Genomic DNA, 21,403 nt, shown 5'->3' on the forward strand with positions numbered 1-21,403 from the left:
TCAATTTACACTGGACTGAAATTACCTAAAAGTTAGTTTCATTGGTTAGACACACAGCCAGATTGTTCCTTTAATTCCATAGATATAGATCTTGTGTCTAGATCCAAATAACCTAGAGTTATGCAGCTAAGCAGAAGGCCTGTCCCCTCTGTGTTATCGAAAGCCAGGTATAAATACAATAGCCAACTTTTACTTTCATTATTAACATTGGGCCACATTCTTCCCTCTGCACAAAATCTCACCACATATTACCTGCATCTCAGAAAACACAAAACATCATGAAAAAGAATGCAAGTTACATTAATCAAATTGTTTAAATTTTTAATTGAGAGCCATGTTTGTTTTGCAACAGTTTCTCAAAGGCTACGATGAAACACAAGAATAATTTTGAACGAGACTAAATAAAAGCACAAATCCCAGGAAATAATTCTGCATTTGGAGAAGTTTGAATAGAAAAGACTGATTTTAACTAAGATCTACAGGATTACCAAGAGCATTAGGGAACATCCTCGCAAAAATTCCTCCCTTCAGTTAAGGCTTTGAAAAGAAAGTTTTTCAGAAGTGTGGAGCACCTCTAATCTCAAGGCAGTAATTGATAATTAGAAGTCCTTAGCATCCTTGGACATAGAGCTAGACAATTATTTTCTAAATAAATCTAACTTTACAGTAAAGAGCTATTAATCTTATTAAAAATGAGACTGATTCTTACTACTGAGAGCTGGCACTGTAATTACCAGTCACTCAGTTGTTCCTAATTTATTGGATGAAGTAATGCAACATTTTATGGTTGGTATTGTTTTATTGTCTAATATTGATTATTTACACTCCTACTTTTCAACCCACAGTTTAGCATTCATACCTATGGCTTTTATGTTTAGCACATCTTTGTGTCAAGTGTCAGAACTAATTTCAAAAAAACAGGAACCTGATACCATATAGATAAGTTACCTATGTATTTATGTTTAAGCATATTAATTTTTAAAAATGACAATTTATAAGAGAAAAGTCTGCTGGTATTTTTCTTCCAGCTCATGTTTAACACATTCTACAGCGCTTTTCCTATTTTAAAGTGTCCCTTTTAGTGTGTCCTGCTGTCTCCATGTAGAACCTGTTTCTTCCCTCAGCCCCGTGCCTCTCAATTTTATGCAAAAAAAATACATCAGTAGCTGACAATTTTAAGCAAAAATATAAAGCACTACAACATTACCTACATTGCCTTTTACCGAAGTAGGTTCTTGAACACTCTAGGAACTTTGTGGAAATCTAGCCAGTCAATGTTGAAAAGGCACAGGATTTTTGTGCTCAGAGACCTCCAGCAACAAAGTTTTTTCCCTACAGCAAACAGTCTGATCTGAAAATTCACAGGTACTCAATTGCCACTTACAATAGAACCCACCAGATGTTACTGATTCTTCTGCCACAGACACTCTGCAAATCTATAACAAGAGTTTGCTTCTATTGCAAGAGGAAAAGAGGTGAAGTTACTCTTACATATACCCAGGGATGGTGTAACGATAAAAGCTTTCATTACTAAAATCCTCACAAAGCTGTCAATGTCTGTGGTAGTTCCTGTTGCATGGTATTACATGAATGGGAAAGTTATTTTTCACATATGAGAGAAGTTTAGCTGTACATGAAGAAAGCTAACTTTGGTCCACTTGTCCAGCTTCCTAAGAACAGCATATTGGAAAGGTGACCACTGACAGTTCAAAAACCAATGTAAAAGTTAACAAAAATAATTTGGTATTTCATTCCTAAAACTGCACAGTGTGGTTATTTGTCGTAGTCATGCACCTTTTCATTCTGTGTGTCCACTGACTGTTGAGTTTTTAAGTCTTCAGCTTGTTCATTATCTTCCTTATCTGCATCATCTACTTGATTAGGTTCCTTTTCTTGTGCTTCTCCTGGATCAACACTTTCATACTCTACTTGTTCAAGGTCTGTTCCATCTATAAGTTCTGCCTGTACTTCTTCCATCTGTATTTGATTTACGTGCTCAACATGTAACTGCTCCACATGAACTTCAGCACCTTGTCCAGTCTGAATGTGTTCAACTTCCAAGTAACTAATTTGCACCTGTTCTTGCAGTTCCTCCATCTGTGTGCCTTTCACTTGATTGTCCTGTATGAGATCCTGGTGCATCTGTTCCACAGCTACCTGCGTAGGATCCACTTGTACCTGAATTACTGGCAGGACATGGACTTGCTCCACTTGTTCTATTATAGTCATTGATGTTACTGGTTCAGCTTCCACTGGAAGAACTTCTTCTGTCACTATTCGTTCTGAAACATTGTGCATTTCTTTGAGATGCCTTCTCAGCTCACTGCCTTGCATAAACCACAAATCACATAAGGTACAGTGATTGGGCTTGTCACCGGTGTGTATTACCAAGTGATCTTTGAACTGATCCCAGCTGTTAAACACACTGTTACAAACCTGAAACAAAAGACACAGTATGTTGTTAAATAGTGCCAACAGAAATATGACAAAGTATAGTGTCTATTTCAGATCATGGCTTCACATAGTGTAGCTTCTTGCTACATGGATTAAAAAAATCTTTTATGTTAGCAGTAAAAGCTGAGAAGTCAGCTTCAGATGGACAGAAAACCTGGTATTCCTTCCTTTCTTTTTAAGAAACAGTGTGATACTTTGAGTTGTGCATACACAGGATACCTACAAAATTTATGAGTCAGTACAGCAATTGAAAGTTTTTTTATTTTAACCTTATGTGAAATTCATTAACAGTATCACACCCCAATAAATGTCTAGTGCCAGAGTTTTGGGTGGAAAGCTATTTATGTAATAATACTGTACAATTAAAGTGTAATACAAACTGTGCTTTTACCAAAGTTCTAGATGCAGTACTACTAGCCAACTTTTCCTTATCAGCTTTCATTTGCTCATGGCACCGTGAGGTTTAACTGGCTAGATGGAACTCTCCCATTTGCCCATTTCAAAAAACGATTTGAGTGATTTCAGCAGAAAAAATTCTCTTAAAACTCCACCCCTTTAATTTTGTTGAGCTAAAAGTACTCCCTCACCTGCAGACACACTATTTTCACAAAACACTGAGCACACTTCCTTCCCTTCAGCTGGCACTGAGATAAGTAGCCTGAAAACAACACACAGAATCTGCAGAAACAATTGAGATACCAGGGTAGAAGAGAGAAATGTGGGGTACAGTCAGGCTTGGAGTGAAGAAACAGGCTCTTTGTCCATGCAAGTGTTCCTGGCTGCAGAAAGCAGCAAAGAACAGGTTTCAACCCCCCGTCCCTGCTGGCGAATAGTTTTGAAACAGAATGTTCTATCTCCTCATCATTTGCAGCAGCAGCACAGAAGGATGACAGAGTATCTGACAGGGATTAACTCAAGAACACGTCTGTGTAGTGGAGCTAAGTATCTTCATTTTGCTGTTTGAAGTCTGCTAAAATGGGTTTATGATGCTAGTGCCATGCTTTTGTCCCCCCAGGCTTGTGCTTTTAAAAGAAGTTGAACATTTTGTAAAATACTAACCTTATAGATAAGCACTCAAAATTACTTAATCATACATAAGGTAATGACCACCACTAATGCCTAAGCACATAATGATTGTTCTTGCCATGTGGAGCCTAACTGAGTACTCAAGGCAGTCACTGAAGAGCACCAAAAGTGCTCATCAAGGAAGCACAATTTTGTTCTCCTCTTTGTTCAGTGAGCCAAGATTTATTTCACAGAATCGTCTAGGTTGGAAAAGACCTTGAAGATCATCCAGTCCAAACATTAACCTAACATCGACAGTTCCCAACTACACCATATCCCTCAGCACTATGTCAACCCTACTCTTAAACACCTCCAGGGATGGGGACTCCACCACCTCCCTGGGCAGCCCATTCCAACGCCTAACAACCCGTTCTGTAAAGAAATACTTCCTAATATCCAGTCTAAACCTTCCCTGGTGCAACTTGAGGCCATTACCTCTTGTCCCATCACTTATTACTTGGTTAAAGAGACTCATCCCCAGATCTCTGCAACCTCCTTTCAGGTAGCTGTAGAGGGCGATGAGGTCTCCCCTCAGCCTCCTCTTCTCCAGACTAAACAACCCCAGTTCCCTCAGCCGCTCCTCGTACGACATGTGCTCCAGACCCTTCACCAGCTTCGTTGCCCTTCTCTGGACACGCTCGAGCAATTCAATGTCCTTTTTGTAGTGAGGGGCTCAAAACTGAACACAGTAATCGAGGTGTGGCCTCAGCAGTGCCAAGTACAGGGGTAGTATTTATTGAACACTATTCAAATTTAGTTCTAAAGAGAGAAAAAGTCAAGAAAAAATTATCCAAGAATTGCTATAGTTTCCATGGGCTGAAGAAACACTAATCCACATTCACAACATCTGTGAGAGGATGTGGTATCAACTTAGAAAGAGAAAGCCATGACAAAATGATTAGACCAAAGGGACACAAAGACAAAACAGTATGCTCAATGAAGCTGTTAGGTACAACTTTGTGTTATACAGTAATTCTTGCATTCAGAACAAACTTATCTTGAAGACAAGGGTAGGCTCCCAAGAATTAACTTCAGAGTAGCATAACAACTAAATGATGCAACAGCATCATTGAAACTTCTGATTAAATGATTTGATTAGCAACACAAAATGAATTCATCTCCTGTAGTATTCAATGCTTTCTGTGAATAAGATTGCTCTCTCTTTTAGAGCCAATAAAGTTGACATCCAGCAGTTTTCTTCACTACACAATCCAATTTACCCTCAAACCACAGCCATTCTGTGAACTGAAGAAGGCGAGAGCCTTGGGTGTGGTGGGGGTGGGGGTTGTGGAAGGGAAGGAGGAGGGAAAGAGACAAGGAGGGAGGGTGTGAAGGTGAAAAAGAGGTGTGTTCTTATTTGAGACTATCACAGCAGTGGGGCAGCAAAATGGCAAATAAGAATGCTTTAATCAACCTCAGCTCTTGTGTTTTCTAGCTTTTCAGAATCAGCTTTTAAAAGCTAAGTAAGATTTATCTGGACAGCTTTTCAAATATCAGTTACAGATAGTGACCAAGTACCCAGGCTATCCATCTACTGCATTTATATTTGCTTAAAAGACATTGCAGATTGTCATCGCAAATTGGAATGATTTTCCAGACAAAGTCAATATATGGGTATCAAACAGAAGAAGAATAAAATAGGAAATAAAATAGTACTTTGTATTTTTGACTTTAATGAAGCATGCTCGCAAGCGGGAAAGGACTAGGTCAGTGCATCAAGAACCTTGAAAAGGAAGCAGAAACATCAGTAAAATGCAGATGAACATTCACCTACCCATAAGAATCTCTTTAAGTATTACGAGGCTCCATATCAGTAATTCTGTATTTTAAATGGAACTACTTAGATACAAGAATTAATCTGCATGTTGTGGTTGAATGTGATCCTCATATTTATTTTACTAGAAGTAGTTCTTGGAGACATAAGCCCACTCTTGTTGCCTTTTCTGTTTAGTATTCCCACACTCCCTCAGCACAGGAAGGAGGTATCTAGCCTCTGACTCTGCTACTTCCATTACCCACCTGACATTCGTACAGCTTCTTTCTTCCCTTTTTAGCTCCAGCTCCAGATTGACAGGCTGTCAGGTGACACTTGAGTGTACTATTCCTAGCAAAACGTTCATGACAGTTTGGACATTCAAATGGTTTTTCACCTGTTAAGACAGATACAGGGACTTGTAAATGTATAAAACCAGCTAGTTCTCTTCTACTCTCTCCTTTTTGTGTAGGTTGATAAATATGCTGTAAAGATGTGGCCAACTAGATTATTCTACAGGAGAAAGACATTCTATATAAACTTTATTTCTAGAAATAAAAGGGCAAAAATCTAATGTGGAGACATAAGTCTGATGTAGAAAAAAACCAATGTAACAATTACCAGTGCCATTTAAGGTACACTTAGCTTTTCATGGAAATGAGATTACTATTCTGATGAAATATCTTACAGAAACAGCAGCTATTTCTCTCTTTTAGTCTGATAATATTTATGACTAGAGAATCAACATTAGTAAATATACAGTGACACATTAAAGAAAGAAGTATTTAAATAATACAAAGTTTTATTTTCAAGAACAGTAACAGCTTATGCTTGAGAGCTGAAACTGAGCTCCAGAAAAAGAAGTTGGCACAGAATGACCACAAAATAGCAATGCATCAGTATTAAAACAAATAAACAAACACCACCACCCCCTGCCGAAAATACAGTGAAGAAAAAGCACAGAGGGACAGAAATGGACACAAGGAAGATAAATAATCCTTTTCAGTTTGGTCACTTCGTTTCAAACCTGGTACCAAACACAGAAGCCAGCTAAGGACAACAACAGGGGAGGTTGGAAGGAGGTCATCTTCTCTTTTTCCATCCAAAGTAGCATATTGTTATTACTGTCATCAAGTAGTAACAAAGAACAAATGGTGTCTCTGTTTAGTAATTTCATCATGCACAAACACAATGAAATTCAAGGATATTAAAGTACAAAAAATTAGGAACAGCGTGTTTCTTCTTAAAGTCTGATTATTGATCTGTGAAGGTATTGACACCAACATCACTGATGAAACAAACAGTTTAATGAACTCCAAAAGAGGCTGAGGCATATAAGTGAATAACATAAGAATCTATCCTAGCTAGTTTAAAAGCCTGCATTTTCAGGAATGCAGTAGTTACTGACTATTGAGATGGAAAGTCAATAAACCTGTATTATCAGAAATAAAGATATTCAGAAGTTCCTAATTAGCTTTTCAAAAGAAATCCACAAGTAGCCTATAATTCTTATTTATACACTGTCCTGGTTTCAGCTGGAATAAAGTTAATCTTCTGCCCAATAGCTGGTATAGTGCTGTGTTTTGGATTTAGGATGAGAATAATGTTGATAACACACTGATGTTTTAGTTGTTGCTGAGCAGTGCTTACATGAAGTCAAGGACTTTTCAGATTTTCATACTGCCCTGAGGCTGGGAGCACACAAAAAGCTGGGAGGGGACACAGCAAGGACAGCTGTCCCAAATGAGCCAAAGGGATACTCCATACCTTATGACATCATGCCCAGTATATAAACTGGGGGTGGGGGGGTTGGCCAGAGGGCTCTGTGGCTCAGGGATTGGCTGGGCATCAGTCAGCAAGTGGTGAGCAATTGTACTGTGCATCCCTTGTTTTGTATAATCTATTATTATTATTATTATTTCCCCTTTATTTTCTGTCCTATTAAACTGTCTCTACCTCAACCCATGAGTTTTACTTTCCCCCCCCCCGATTCTCTCCACCATCCCACTGTGGGGTAAGGAGCAAGTGAACGGCTGTGTGGTACTTAATTGCCAGCTGGGGTTAAACCACAACATACACCTAAAGGCTACAGAAAAATGTTAAATAGTGGGAACATTCACCTTAATGGTTACAAAATGCTATGTTTTTGGAGACTGTTGTACAGGTAATGCAGAGGATGCTGAACTGACACCAGTCTTGTAGGTCAGAAGTCATGGACTTTGCCCAAGCAACCAGTGGATACTACAGAGCAAAACTCACACCACAGGCCTTCAGCTGCCCCGTGATCTGGTCACATTTAAATAGTTACTTGGAGCAAGGCGCCAGTCAGGGACAGATTTATTCTATTCATACTCAAATTCTCCAGTAATCTCCAACATGTTCTGCTGAAAGTGTCCAAAAGTGACAATTCAAAGACACTGGTGGCAATATCCAAAGGCCAAAAGACATTGTGTGACTTCTTGCCCAGTGCAAATCAATGCTGTGACCTGGGCTGCACCAGTCACAGCAGTGATAGAAAACACAGAGAGCACGCCAGCTATCTTCTCTGAGAAACACGCTGGCAAGCTGGCAGCTAAACTCCTCTGCTAAGAGAGACAACTTGCTTCTCCTCCCCCGCATGTCATCCAGCTATGAGTTTAGTCTCATCTAAGTGAGAATTTATGAAGAGGGAGGTTTATGGCCTGATATAATGATTATTGTTTTTTCCCTCTATGAGAATGGATGATATTTCACTTGCCAATCGTAAGTAACTCACAGGACAAACAAAGATGATAGCCATTGGTAATGTCAAATTCCTAGATCAAGAAGAATTACCAACACTTGATAAGGTGTCTACTTTTGCCCCAGTTGCTACTTTCACGTTATTGCTGATGTTGTGATTAAGCAGCAACAGGATCAAATACTTTGTAGGACATTTTCTCCCAGGCTTTTTATTTCATTTCAACGTTCAGCCAGTGTTATACAGAATTCAGAACTTAGAAAGCCTTTGGCTGAGTGGGCGTTTTTCCACTGATCTTAGGAGACTACATTTAAATGGTAATATCTGTTTTGATTTTAAGCTTAAGGCTTTTGAAAACACTAAACTGGAACGACTTCATGCATTATACTTGTATCAATATATATTTAGAAAGTACTCTGTACCTCCTGTGATATGCTAAGTTGTTGTCCTGGTTTCGGCTGAGATAGAGCTAATTCTTCTTAGTAGCTAGAATAGTGCTGGGCTTTGGATTCAGTATGGGATTTGGTATGAGAAGAACGTTAATATAATGATGTTTTAAGTTATCGGTAAGAAATCAAGGATTTTTCAACTTCCCATGTTGTGCTAGCACGCAGATGCACAAAAAGCTGGGAGGGACCACAGCCAGAGCAATGGACCCAAATTGGCCAATGGAGTATTCCGTATCATGTATCGTCATGCTCGGTATAGAGATGAGGGTGGGCCAGGAAGCTGGGTCTCTCTCTTCCAGGGTTGTGGTTTCAGGATTTTCTCTTCTCTGGGATCATTAGCTGGGAATGGGCTAGGCATTGGTTGGCGAGTGGTGAGCAAGTGCATTGTGCATTACTCATTTCTATATTTTATTATTACTATTGCTTCATTATTTTATTTTACTTCAATTATTAATTTGTTTTTATCTCAACCTACAAATTTCCTTATCTTTAATTCTCCAATTCTCTCCCCCATCCGCTGGGGCGGAGGAGGGTGAGCATGCAGCTGCGTGGTGTTTGGCTGTCAGCCGGGATTAAACCATGACAGTTACTTTGTCCCAAAAATCCTTTGTCGCAACAGCAACCAATGTATTGTGCTATTTGAGCTACTCTGCTAATCTGCCACAAATTTTTCTCTGAAAAGACTTTTGTTAAGGAGCTTGTATTTGGATTGCTTATAATGGAGAAACACTCCCTGCTTCATAAGGGGTAAGAATTTGCCAAAGACTGTTTATAAATGGAACTTTTAAGGGGCTATTGTGAATAGACTGGACACAGTGTCATCAATACTCAGCAGTCCCATACATGGATACAAAGAAATTAGAACTAAAAGGCTTTAACAATAAGAAGCTGCAAAAGAAACAGGGCTGCTACCCTCCATTTAATTCTTACTGATGACTGACATATTAAACAAAAACATCTGGAAGATGAGGACCACATGTATTTTACATTCAGAGTTATCTGTATAATGCTCAGTACCTGTTCAGATAGCAGACTTTTCAGTGAGATGAAGAAGTAGCATCTTAACCTCCCATGTTATAAAGAAGGAGCACAAGTCATTTTATACTCAAAGGATGCTATCCAGATTTCAGAGAGGCAGATTTCACAGTAAAAGAAGTGTACTATAGTCACTAAAATGTTTTGTTGTGCTAATTAACAAAGAAAAATCAAATCACAAATGAATTGTCAAGAGCAAAGGTGAAACTTTGGAAACCAGATGGTACAAGAGAGAATTTTTAGAGGGTGTTTTATGCCTAATGTATTAATAGGCATTTCCTCAGAAGTTCTGTTGGATAAAGAAACTCTCTAAACTGTATTCCACTGAGAAGCTCACAGTTCAGATCATATTTCAACAGAAACATTTACTAGTAGAATTGTGAAATTAAGTGTAGCTCTTCAGTTTGGTACTTTTGAAGAAGGAAACATCCCTCAAGAAATTATTTTTAAGAGAAGCTTTGTAAGTGCTTTCTGGTTTTAGGTACCTATTCTTAACCACCTCAATCCCTCTAAAATTTATGTCAGTGGAAAACAAAACAAACGAATGAACAAACAAAAAGACAAACCAGTATTCTAGTTGTAACTAGAAGCCAAGTATTTCTAGCACTCAGGACTTGTGTTCTCTTCAGCATATTCTCTATTTCCCCAAAACACGCAAAAACCCAAAATACTGGAGCCAAGGCCACAAGGACAGGACTATAGCAGTACTCCTACCTGTGTGCTTCCGGAGGTGCTCTTTAAAATGTCCAAAGTGGTCAAACTGCTTATCACAGTACTGGCATATATGTATTTTTTTGCCAGGTCTTTGCTTCTTGCTGGCACCACCTTCATCAAGGTGGTAACAGGTGAGGTGCTGTTTCAAAGCACTCTCTCGTAGGTACCTTTTATTGCATATGTCACACTTGTAACTCTCAGTAGAGTGTGTTTTCATGTGTTCCTTAAAATGGTAAAACAATTTAAATGAACGGTTACATTTCTCACAGTGGAATAAATTGTTCATGTGCGACAGCTGTAGTTCCACAATGTCAATACCTTCTACCTGTTTGCATGAGGGATCAGTTGCACTATCACCTTCTTGGATCTGGCATTTTCTCTCTCCCTGACGATACTTGCTGGTGATATCTGCCAAAAGAGCCAAAGCAGATTCATCTGATGTACCCGTTGTCTGTATGTACTTTATGGATTGCTCTGCAGAAGCTACTTCTTCAAGTGTTTCGATGCTGTCATCTTCCACTTCAATCGTGCCTTCAGCAATCTCAACCTCAATTTCAACAGGCTCCGATTCTGCAGATGGTAGTGTTTCTGTGATAACATTAGAGGTTTCAGCTATCTTCCTCTTTTTTGGTTTATTTTTACCTTGTGCTTGATTTGATTCTAAGGGTGATGAATTTTCTTTGTTCCTGTAAACCATTTGCATAAACATGGTTATGATCTATAAACACTGACATAACAATTCCTGCCTGAGCTTCTGCATCCAACGCTCTCTAGCTGTTTCTCAAAGAAGCTGAATGATGAATGACCACATAATAATCTATGTGCATGTCAGAAGCTAATTTGTCCTTAATCTATACTCCTTAGAGATGTAAAATAGCATGGATAAAGCTGCAGAGCCTTTGACATAAGGCTACTAAAGTGTTTTAAATAGCTCTGCTTCAATGATACAAAACTCTTACCAAGAAGAAAGGCCAGTTAACCTAATGACCTAAGGTTTATCTAAGAAACTTATGAAATTCTGTACTTGGAAAGAAAACTTCCCTGAAGGAAGGAGTTCTTTGCCCTGCCTACTCAGAAATAAGATTCAAGTCCTTCCTACGCTATTCACCTCTTAAGCTCTGGTGCAATTGCCTGCAGCGCTTACAGCTTGTTAGAAAACACTACAGCTGTGACTTCACACAATGATTATAATAATAGCTTGTACTTCAGGAAAGCACACAGCTAACAGCTGAGGTAAAAAATAAAAGCCACACACACACACACACACACACACACACCCCCCTTTCATCCAAGATGTCAGATAGCATCACATCTCCCAGACAGAGCTGAATGGGCCAATACTTTCAAGTCATACCCTCAAGATCATTCACAACACTTATGCGTTGGAGGGTTTTACTACTGATTATCAATTTTGAAATGAGCGGCTATCTTCCCCTCAAATCAGGCTGACAGGAGCAAGCTGTCTGATGAGTCCTTGCAGCCCGATGAATCCTTTCATGTCATCTACTCCCTATCACTTTCATGTTTTCTAGTAATAGGAGAGATAAGGCTTCGCCCAGTATCTGCAAGTCATATGTCAGAGATATATGGATACAGCTCATTAAATTGCACTTTACTCTATTCAGACACAGGAAAACAGAGCAGCTAAACCTACAGCTTCATCTAGCCTAGATTCTGATGTCTAGAAGGTGACAGTTACTTTGCACATTACTGCAAGGGGCTCCAGGATCACATACCAAAAGAATAATCTGCTCAAAGAGGAAAATACTGTCCTTGACCACATTCTGTGAAACTTTGAATGGGGACACACACAAACAACACAACCGCGCTTTAAGGAATGGCTGCTTATGTTCCTTCTCATTTAGATTATGTGATGTGCAACTCTGATGCATTATACAAATAATTAGTTCTATAATCTTATCTACTTCAGCTGAGGTTTCTGAAGCTTACTGCTTTCAGTCAAAGCTCCAACTGAGGAACTGTATTGCAATTCTTCTCCCTCTTACTGCAGGGCAGAAAACAGACTGACAGTGGTACTCAAGTTTGTCTTTCTAACGAAAAAAACCCCACAAAATAAGCCAAACAAATTCTCACAAAAAATTTTTCAAAATCTATCAACAATGGAAATAAGTCTAACGAATAGACTGACTTGCATGTGTATTCGTTAAGCGAAATATTTCTTTCCTTGTAACCTAAAAATGACAGCATTTACTAATGACATATAACCAACAAACTGCATAACATCATACAATAGTGTAAAATAATTGCAGGCTGGACAGTTTAGCTTGATGGATGAATCTAAATCCTGGTTCAACAGCTCTACTGGTGTACAGTGACTCAAAGTAATATTGATGAGAACAAGGCTTTTTCAGTTTCAAGTTTCTTTTAAATTTCTCAAGCAGACAGCAAAGGTCTGCTTTCTTTTCCTGAACTGAAAAAAAAATATTTTGGTAGTACCATACTTAATAATATCAAAAAAGGGTGGTTGTGGGGTTGGAAGGTTGGACTAGAAATGCACAATCCCTTATCTTTCCTATTAAAAAAAAATACATACTTATCCAGCTCTACTGCCAATCCACAGAATAAGCACAAAATAAGGACAGAATAACTTAATTCAGAAATAAATGCTGATGTTGAAAATCAAGTTTCCAGTGTATTATGTCATGGACGTTTTTATTAAACAAAATGTTAACGGGCTACTAGAGGAACTTGGGGCCATTGCCATTCTCCTTGTCCAATATGTCTATGGGGAGACAAAATGGAAGCAATAGTCTTTCCTTAGCCTGAATACAAAGACCTTCAGCGTGTCTAGAAGAGAAAGCAAGAATAACCGTAAAGAGACGGAAGAGTGGAAGGAAAGGAATGGGAAGAAAACCAGCGTGATGGCACTGGCACCTGCTTTTCTCAGGTTGGAGTCTGGTGATGGAGCACAGTTCCTGGTACTGGATAAGAGATGTCAGAGCAACATTTGATTAAACATTGATCCCATATAAAACTCATCATAACAGTTACATTCATTCAAGAAGTTTGAGAGGTTAATTTTGCAGCAAGAAGTTTTAAGATCACTGCTTGTTCTCTCATCAACAGCAGAAAGCTGTATGAAGACAAAACACCAGCACAAGCTTGTTAATGTGGTCTAATTACCTGAGGCACATTGTCACTGTACACCCAGCTGTCGATCAGGTGTGGGCATTCAGATAGTACAGAGACCTGGTATTAGTTACCACAAAGTCACAACCCTACAATGTCTGCGATGTTTACCAGCGATGTCACTTGTCATCAAGTTCGAGCACAAAGAACGTGACATTTGTTTTTCAGCCTGTATACTTCTGACCCATATCCTGTAGTAGAAAACTATATGGTCCCGCACAAGTTTAGGAGGCTCCAGGATAAGGAACAGTATTGCAAAATACACGAAGCTAGCTCTCGTAAAGGGATTCTTCTGACTCTGGATTTCAGCATTGGGAAGAGGCTTACGTGCTTACCTGATTTCGAGTGCTTTGATTGCTTCCAACATCTGTAGATACTCAGCTGCTTTCCAAACATCATTTGCTTCTTCCTCACCTTGGACCATTAGTTTTGCTGTATAGGTGAACTCAATTAAGTGACGAAATGCCATGTTACTTACACCTGTATACAGGCAAGAAAAACAAGTTTCTTTCAGCAATTCCTCAGTCTCATTTATCTGATGAATCTTGCACACTTGACTGTTCACCATTTTGCTCACAGTACTGTAGCTGCCAGTTTCATAAAGATGACACTCTAAAAGGCTCATGTTAGAATAAAAAGTCTACTATAGAAACATGTGAATCTGGAACAACTACAGAGTAATGCCACAATAAAGATAAAAGGAAGGATAAGATAGACAAAAGCTGTTTGAATAATAAAAAAATACAGATTTAAACACAAAAATACAGTCTGTCTCTCAAGAGATCCCTAAGCAGCAAGTTACTGGAGGCTGAAATACTGCTCCAGGAATTTGATCCCTACCTACCAGGCAAGTATTGCTTCATGTCTGTCCGGTTCTTGCATCCCAGCCAAGCCATCTGCCATTGGCCGTCACTGGCAGCCTTTTTCACCTGACCAGAATGGCTGTTATCAGGGAAGAGATTGTATGTCACACTGCCAGTCCCAAAATCATAGAGGGTCTGCCTGACCTCCATTAGCCATCATATACCAGCGGGAAGAAGGAAAAAAAACAACTTTCCCTTTCAAAAGATTTAATTCAAGACTGCTCTGCTTTTAATTTTTCTTCAGGGCAAGTTTTTTTCCAGTGGTGGTAGCTGCCTCAGAACAACTCAAGAGCTGAGATCTAGTAAGTCAGTTGATAGGACCAAGCATGTACGTAATCCTGTAGCAAGGACACTACATTAATTTCTACCTTGGGCACACAGCTCTGAAGGTTTTTATTTGCACAAATCAGATTACCTTCAATCTCCACCAAAGGCTCCTGAGTGAAATCTTGGAAGAATTTGTAGAAGAACTGGCTACAGGCAGCAAGAACAGCCTTATGAGCTTTGAAATGGTGACCTAGAGAGACAAAAATTTTAGATTAGGATAACACCTTCCTCACTCATAGTGCAGAAGCAGAAGACAGACCACCAGTCTACAAACCTATTCCAGCAGCATATAGTCACTTAGTGGGTCTCCTTGTAACATGGGATACTACTGCAGCTACCCTGTCCCTTGCTGACATCACTGACCTTGCTGAAGCTCTGCAACTCAATCAGCTGGAGGACTCACTCACCCCAGTGTTTCTCTTTTCAGATATTTAAGTTATGGGAAATTCCTATGCAAACTTTTTCCTGTATGTCTTGGGCTCAGCTCTCAGGTTTTATCCAGGTTCTCCTTGTTTACTGTTACTCTTACAGACTGATGTATTTTATCACCTCTTCTGTAAGCACCAAAACCATTGCAGACCAGAAGTGGTTCTGCTCTGTTTCTCCTGTTTTCCAGACTGCGTATTCCCCATCACTATGCTGCCTCCTCCCCAGCGCAGACATGAACATTCATAAGGCTCCATAGGACAGAGATAAGAGAAGCAACATGGATTACAACTACACAGCTTCACACAAAAGCAGCTTTGAGCTCAACACATGGGTTTGGTAGTACCAGAGCAGGAACAAACATTCAGGATAAGTTCTGTGCAAGTGCTGTCAGTTAAACTACAGCAATTCCTGAAGAGCAATTTTTTCTTCATTTGCATACTTTTTTCTAATCTGGGCTCTGCAGGACCATTTTCCTTCAAGTGAGTTCTTGCTATCCTTTTAAAGCTCAGGTCATACTCCTTTAGCTAAGTCCGTGCTAGTGGACACTCTCTATCTGCACCGAAGTCCTCATTTGTTCTAAAACAGTAGTCTTACACGACCTATCAGACACCATCTTTTCTAAGGACATAATAAGCATTTATACCTCTGTCATCCTTTTAAACTAATATTTATGTCCTTAGAACACATATAAAAAGAAAAGTGAGTGCTTTTACCCTATTTTAACTATAAATATATATATATATATATATATATATATTAAAACAGTAGGCAGATACCAGAGAAGCAAGAAGTAAGTCTTATTTCAAGGTTTGTTGTTTTGGTTTTTGGTTGGTTGGTTGGTGGGTTTTTTTGTTTTTAAAAACACAATATTTGTTCTCTGCATGCAAACAGGCAGCTCAAGTTAGGGAAAAAGTATTTTAGTGATGTTTTGGAAATCCTTAGACAACACATTTAATATAGCACAGCAGTTTCAAAGTGGGCTTCTATCTGAAAATATTTAGCCCCTTGTTTGGAAAAGCAGAAGCAAAATTATTAATCATTGCTGGAGACTCTGTTCACCCTGAGATTTTAAATGAAACTCTACAAGCAACTCACAGAATGGTATAGAACCAAGATTTGTTAGCAGCCCAGTTTAACAGCTGACCTGTGACAAACCCAACAGCTTCCCAGCATAACTTTCAGAATTCCCTGTATATCAACAAGTTCTCAGGCCTGTACGTACCATCAACAATCAGAGTGATATCCGTAAACTGGTCCTGCTCTCGTTGTTCATTCAGTCTATCCAAAATAACTTTATAGTGTTCAGGGAATTCCTGGATACATTCCATCGTTTCTTCGGCTTCCATGGCGAAAGGACTAGTCTGCAAGAAATGTGGTATGAGAGTAAGAATACTGCGCCACACAGTAAATGCACAGTCAGGCTAGTATACAAACATCAATGAACTAGAACTTTTCAGGGACTACAAAACCTACAGAAACACTAAACTGTCTTGGTAACAGGTTTACCTGATTTTAGCTGACAGGTAGGAAATGGTAGAGTTACTGTTGTGGTATTTATACACATGAAAAAAAAACAGTCAAAGTGGGTAAGTGTATTTCTTTATTTTACAGATTCAGCACGGACCCACCTCCCTCGAAGCAAATACTGCAGGGATGTAACACCGCCACAGCTAACTATTCAACAACACCTCAGCAGCATAATGTCAGAATCTTTATACAGTTACTTTCCGCAATTCTACCAATCTACTTGGTGCAAGAACAGTTCTTAAAATTTTCATATTTAAGTCACATTTTGCACCTAGCAAACACAAGAGATTTAGTTCCTTTAAATAAGAATGTAATAAAGCAGCACTTTTCAGCTTCTGAGTACATGGGAGACACCAGGCATTTAATGTGCTGTCACATCCAAGAGCAAAGAGCATCTTATTCACCTAGCCTGCTTGTACTTCTCTTCCTGCAAGGTGAAATATTCTTTGTCAAACTTTTGAAAGACACATATGCTTGTAATCTGACAGATCTTCCTCCCTTATACAATAAGCATAGCTGGCATTGGGAGCTGCAGAGGTTCTCAAACGTGAAGAGGTTTAACAGAACTCTGTGCCTGTGGTCTAGACAAAGATGTTAGTCTGCTGCTCATGCAAAAGAACCTCAGGAGAGAATCCAAGCCTTTCAATGAAAGCATTTCACATATTAACTCCAGGCAAAATGACTTCAGATCTGTGCAGCAGCTCTCATCTTCAATTCCCACATTCACACTGCTCACACTGAGAGCACCACAGAAAAATCGAAGACATTTCAAAGTCATATTAGCACAGAAACACTGTTTCTTTTCACAGTCTAACTCACTTTGAAGAGCAGTTTCTAACTAGGTGTGAATGAGTTTTAAAGGAATTTGAGACATACCCTTCACTACATTGTTACAATTAGTAGAGTGAAAAGGAAGAAAGTCAGGAGAGCAGCTAGTATCTAACCAAAGGTTGAATACAGAGACGGAAAGTTCCAGTGTGGCAAAGTACCAGGGGTTTTTTGAGTCCTAGAAGAAACCAGAGAGCAGGTGCTCCCTGACTTTTAGTGCAGATTTTTTTTGTGTGTCTGTGTGTGACTGGAATTGGAAAGTCCTGAGTGCAAAACAGTTCCTTACATGTACTAACCACATCTGAGCTGATGCCACCAGGCTTGGTAACTCCCCTGTGCGGCCGTGTAAATTGTACCTCACTTACAACAAACACATATACGGGTATACGGGGTTTGATAGAAGCAGAGAGAATTACCCAGTTACAATAAAAGCAAAGTTATTTTCTTATGGCTAACAGACATCAAGTAAAGGAAATTGTGGAATTCCTATTTTCACTGTAAAACACACTCTTTTTTTGCATCTCGGAAAGACTGGCTCATGCAGAAGTCATTTTGCCAAGAGTACGAAAAAAGAAGAGCTGAAGCAACTGCTTATGGAAGTCTAGCTCTACCTGCTATTATTGCTTTGCCAAGGAGATGCTGAAATACCTATCAGGGTCTTAAAAGGGATAGAGGAGACCAGCCTGTGGGGGCAAGGGAGAAGGTGAGGTAGAAGGGAACAGGTGCTGCTGCTGTATTCGCTTCACCTCATTTGTAACGATGGGTCTAAGAGAGGTGACGAGCAGCTCCTGCCTTTCTTCCATCATCTGGTATTCCCCATACAAGTCTTATGTGGGAAGTTGTCAGCCATTTACTTCACTGTTTAATTCTTCTTGACCATTCTTGACACATCACAAAAGGATAGATGACTTGCAGTTAAAAGCATAACTCCTTAAAAGTTAAAACAAACAAAATTTTAACCTCCAACTCTCATGATTTCCACCTACACAAATGCAATTTACTTCCAAATTGAATATTTGTAGGGATATCTTACTAAAACACCCCTCAAAATAAGAGGGTAACCTTCCCCCTACCTGAGAAATTTAAAAAAGATTCTCTCAGAACACTTAAATAACATGAATAAGAAAACATACAACTTATGATAGTTTGTTGGCGTGAATTACAAAAAATGTGCATTTACTGTTTATCTAAATGCAGTTGCAGCACTCATTGAGTATTCTCATTATAAAAACTCAGCGTTATTGCAGAAAAAAGCCCAACAGGACAGCATATATTCTATAAGAGCATGACTACTTTGGAGGAAGAAGTGAAAGGTACAGTTGGGAAAACCAAGAAGCCAAGGAAGGCAGGCAGAAGTGATCCAAGTTGCCACTTAAAAGTAGGCTCAGATGAGTGATGGAAACTGGACTACTTCAGTTGTTTACTTTGATATTTTTAGAAGATGCAGCCAACTACTGACAAGTTTATCGGTTTGTAAAGATGGATGCATCTCACGTGATATGTATGCGACTTGCAGATGTTTTTATAAATCTACCAGAAGGAAGCCATCTTATTATTATCCTGGACTGCACTACAACAGGAACTCCTTGTATTTTAAGAATGACATTTGTTTTCTTTGCCTGCACAGATCATACACGAATGCAGGCATTCAGAGCAGCGTTATGGCAATTGAGATGACCCGGAGGAGCAGACCGAACACCGGCCCAACCACCGCCACCTGCAGCCATCTCAGGGAAGGGCGATCTGAGAGGTGCCTGGCGGGCTACAGCAGTGGTTGCTTCCAGGGAACACACAAGTGAGAACTTCTTGTGCATTTCGCTGCGTATTTTCTCCCAAACATAACAACCGCAGAACGGGGACACGAGCTAGCCCCTCGGTCCCCTCAGCCACAGACCAGGCCTCCCTGACGCGGTGGCGGCCCAGCCCGACACCGGCAGCCGCGCTGCTGGGGGGCGGCAGAGGCCTTTCACCGCCCACAGCGGTCACGAGGCGGCCCCGCCCACCGGCAGCCCCCACCCGCCGCCCTAGGGCTCCGCCGAGCTCTCGCAGGCCCCGCCCCCCACCGAGCCCCGGTGGCCGCGCGCGCCTCCCGCGGGCTTCAGCCCTCGCGCCCCGTAGCCAGCCACAGCCTCCCGCAGCCCAACCGCGGCCCCATTGGCGAGCGCTGATGGCAGTCAGCGCGACCTCCGCCAATCGTAAGGCGGCGGCTCAGCCCGCCCCAGGCGGGAGAGCCAATGAGCGCCCGCCGAGTCCCAGGAGCGGGAGAAGGCGGAAGGCCTAGACAGCACCGAGTGCCCGCCGGGCACAGGCGCCCCGACAGCGGTGCGGGCGGCCGCCGGCGGGAGCGGGTGTCCCACGGGGGTACCCCCGGGGAAGGGACCGGGCCGGTGCCGGCCCGAGCCGTGCGTCTGGCATCAACGCCGCCTCGTTAGTCCTTATTACGTCATCAAAGCGCGCATTAAATCGATCCCTTTTCAATTCCCGGCCAGGTCGCGCCCCGGCGGCGCGGCGCCCCGCGGGGTGGGGAGGCGGTTCCGCTAGGTACTCACCGCGAGGAGCCCCTCGCCCCGCCGCGCCCGCTCCGCCGTTACCGCTTCCTGCTCCCTAGCGCGCTGGAAAGCGGGGCGCGTGCCGGCCAATCGCGACTCGCATTCCCGGCCTGCACCGCGCCAAGGAAGTGACGCAGCGGGTCACCTTTCACACGCCGGGGCGCGCGGGGGGCGGGGCCTGGCGGCCCGGTGCATTCTGGGAGCTGTGGCCCGCGTGGGTGCGCCCGCGGGCGGGGAGCGGTCGCCAGGGGTGGGCGGCGCCGCTGCCGTGAGGAGCCGCGGCCGGGGCGGGCCAGAGGCAGGCCTCTCCCGCGCACTCCCCCGCCTTCCCCCAGCGCTGGCACCCCTGGTGCCGCTGAGGAGGATGCGGCGTCTATATGTGGTGGGGCTGCCGCGGGAAGCGGCGGCTGTGGCCGTCGGCTTGGAGTCGCCTCGGGCCGGAGCAGTGCCGGGAGCCTCGGCGGCGGGCGGCCACCCCGCCCGGCAGGAGGGCTGGCGGCGGCAGCGGCCGTCGCGGCTGGCTGGCGCCCGCCGGAGCACAGCGTGGCGGCGGGGAGGCGGCCTCGGCTCTTCCGGCCCCCGGAGGGGCACCGGCTGCTTTCCGACGGTGGAGGGAAAGCGCAATTACATTCACCATTAGGATAACATTAAACCCCGCGTTGCGCCCAGGCAGTCGGCGCGTTCGCGGGTTTCAGCCGTGAACCGGCGAGTCGGTGCCAATGCCTCCGTAGGGCGGTGCCGGGTGGCGCCAGGCACGCGTGGTGCGTCCCGCTCGCCGAAGGGGAACGCGCGTCTCTCCTCTCCGAGACGGGCTTCGTAGCCGCGTTGCTGCGAGCGAGCGGCGGCGTTCCGTGGTGTGGCGCGCATCGCGGTGTTTTTCTTTTAAAATAGTGCTCAAGTATCATGAACTGGTGTAAAGAGCCGCACTGAAATACCGCCCTGCAAGGCTGCCGTTCCTTTCCGTGGCGCCGCCTCTGCCCCAGCTCCGAGTCCCCACAAGCTGAAGAAGGAAACGACCGAGCAGCGCGTCACGGAGCTCCAACAGAGCTGCTGTGTTACTTGGCTGAGGCGCCTGAGGAGAAAATAACGAGCGGCAGTGGCTGCCACCAGCCCCTCAGCTATCCTGTCTGGCCGCTGGCAACCTGAAACGCAGGTTTCTCTTCTAGGCCAGAGTCTTCAGGGGCATCCCTAGTCAGGCAGGCTTGGATGAAAACATACTCATCCAAATAAACCAGTATAATAATTTGTCAAAACAGACACAATGATCGTCCCTTTGACAGCTTCTATGTCAACCATGACAGCAGAAAAGCTGCTGTATGCAATGGCTGTGTGTTCTTACAAGCTTGCCCATGCAATTTCTGTGAGTGAACTTGTTTATGAACTCCCATCACTTTTCCCTGGTGCCGATGTACATGATTAGTTTTGCCGTGTTCATTCTCCACTAAAAGGGTAAATGCCTATTAAAGCAGCTGTTCAGCATAGAAATCCTACATCAGCCAAAACGTAAATAATAGACATTCAGTCAAGTTCAAATTAATTTT

At 42.2% G+C, this 21,403-nt stretch overlaps 1 protein-coding gene across 4 annotated transcripts; it reads right to left on the reverse strand.

The window, feature by feature from the left end:
- Positions 1-304: 304 nt before the first annotated feature.
- Positions 305-19,964, reverse strand: ZNF131 (zinc finger protein 131). Of its 4 annotated transcripts, XM_074855883.1 has the most exons (9): positions 19,863-19,964; positions 18,060-18,243; positions 16,181-16,319; positions 14,618-14,719; positions 13,675-13,819; positions 10,515-10,875; positions 10,190-10,412; positions 5,539-5,669; positions 305-2,436 (listed from the first exon to the last, which is right to left on the reverse strand). In XM_074855883.1, the coding sequence occupies exons 2-9, from the start codon at positions 18,117-18,119 to the stop codon at positions 1,774-1,776; spliced, it is 1,824 nt and encodes a 607-aa protein (XP_074711984.1). In that variant the 5' UTR covers positions 18,120-18,243; positions 19,863-19,964; the 3' UTR covers positions 305-1,773. The 4 variants fall into 4 exon arrangements, with proteins under 4 accessions (XP_074711984.1, XP_074711982.1, XP_074711983.1 ...); XM_074855881.1 differs by having other exon boundaries at positions 10,190-10,875; XM_074855882.1 differs by lacking the exon at positions 18,060-18,243 and having other exon boundaries at positions 10,190-10,875.
- Between the last annotated feature and the right edge of the window lie 1,439 nt (positions 19,965-21,403).

Source organism: Strix uralensis, chromosome Z, assembly GCF_047716275.1.
Source record: "Strix uralensis isolate ZFMK-TIS-50842 chromosome Z, bStrUra1, whole genome shotgun sequence".
Classification (NCBI taxonomy): domain Eukaryota; kingdom Metazoa; phylum Chordata; class Aves; order Strigiformes; family Strigidae; genus Strix; species Strix uralensis.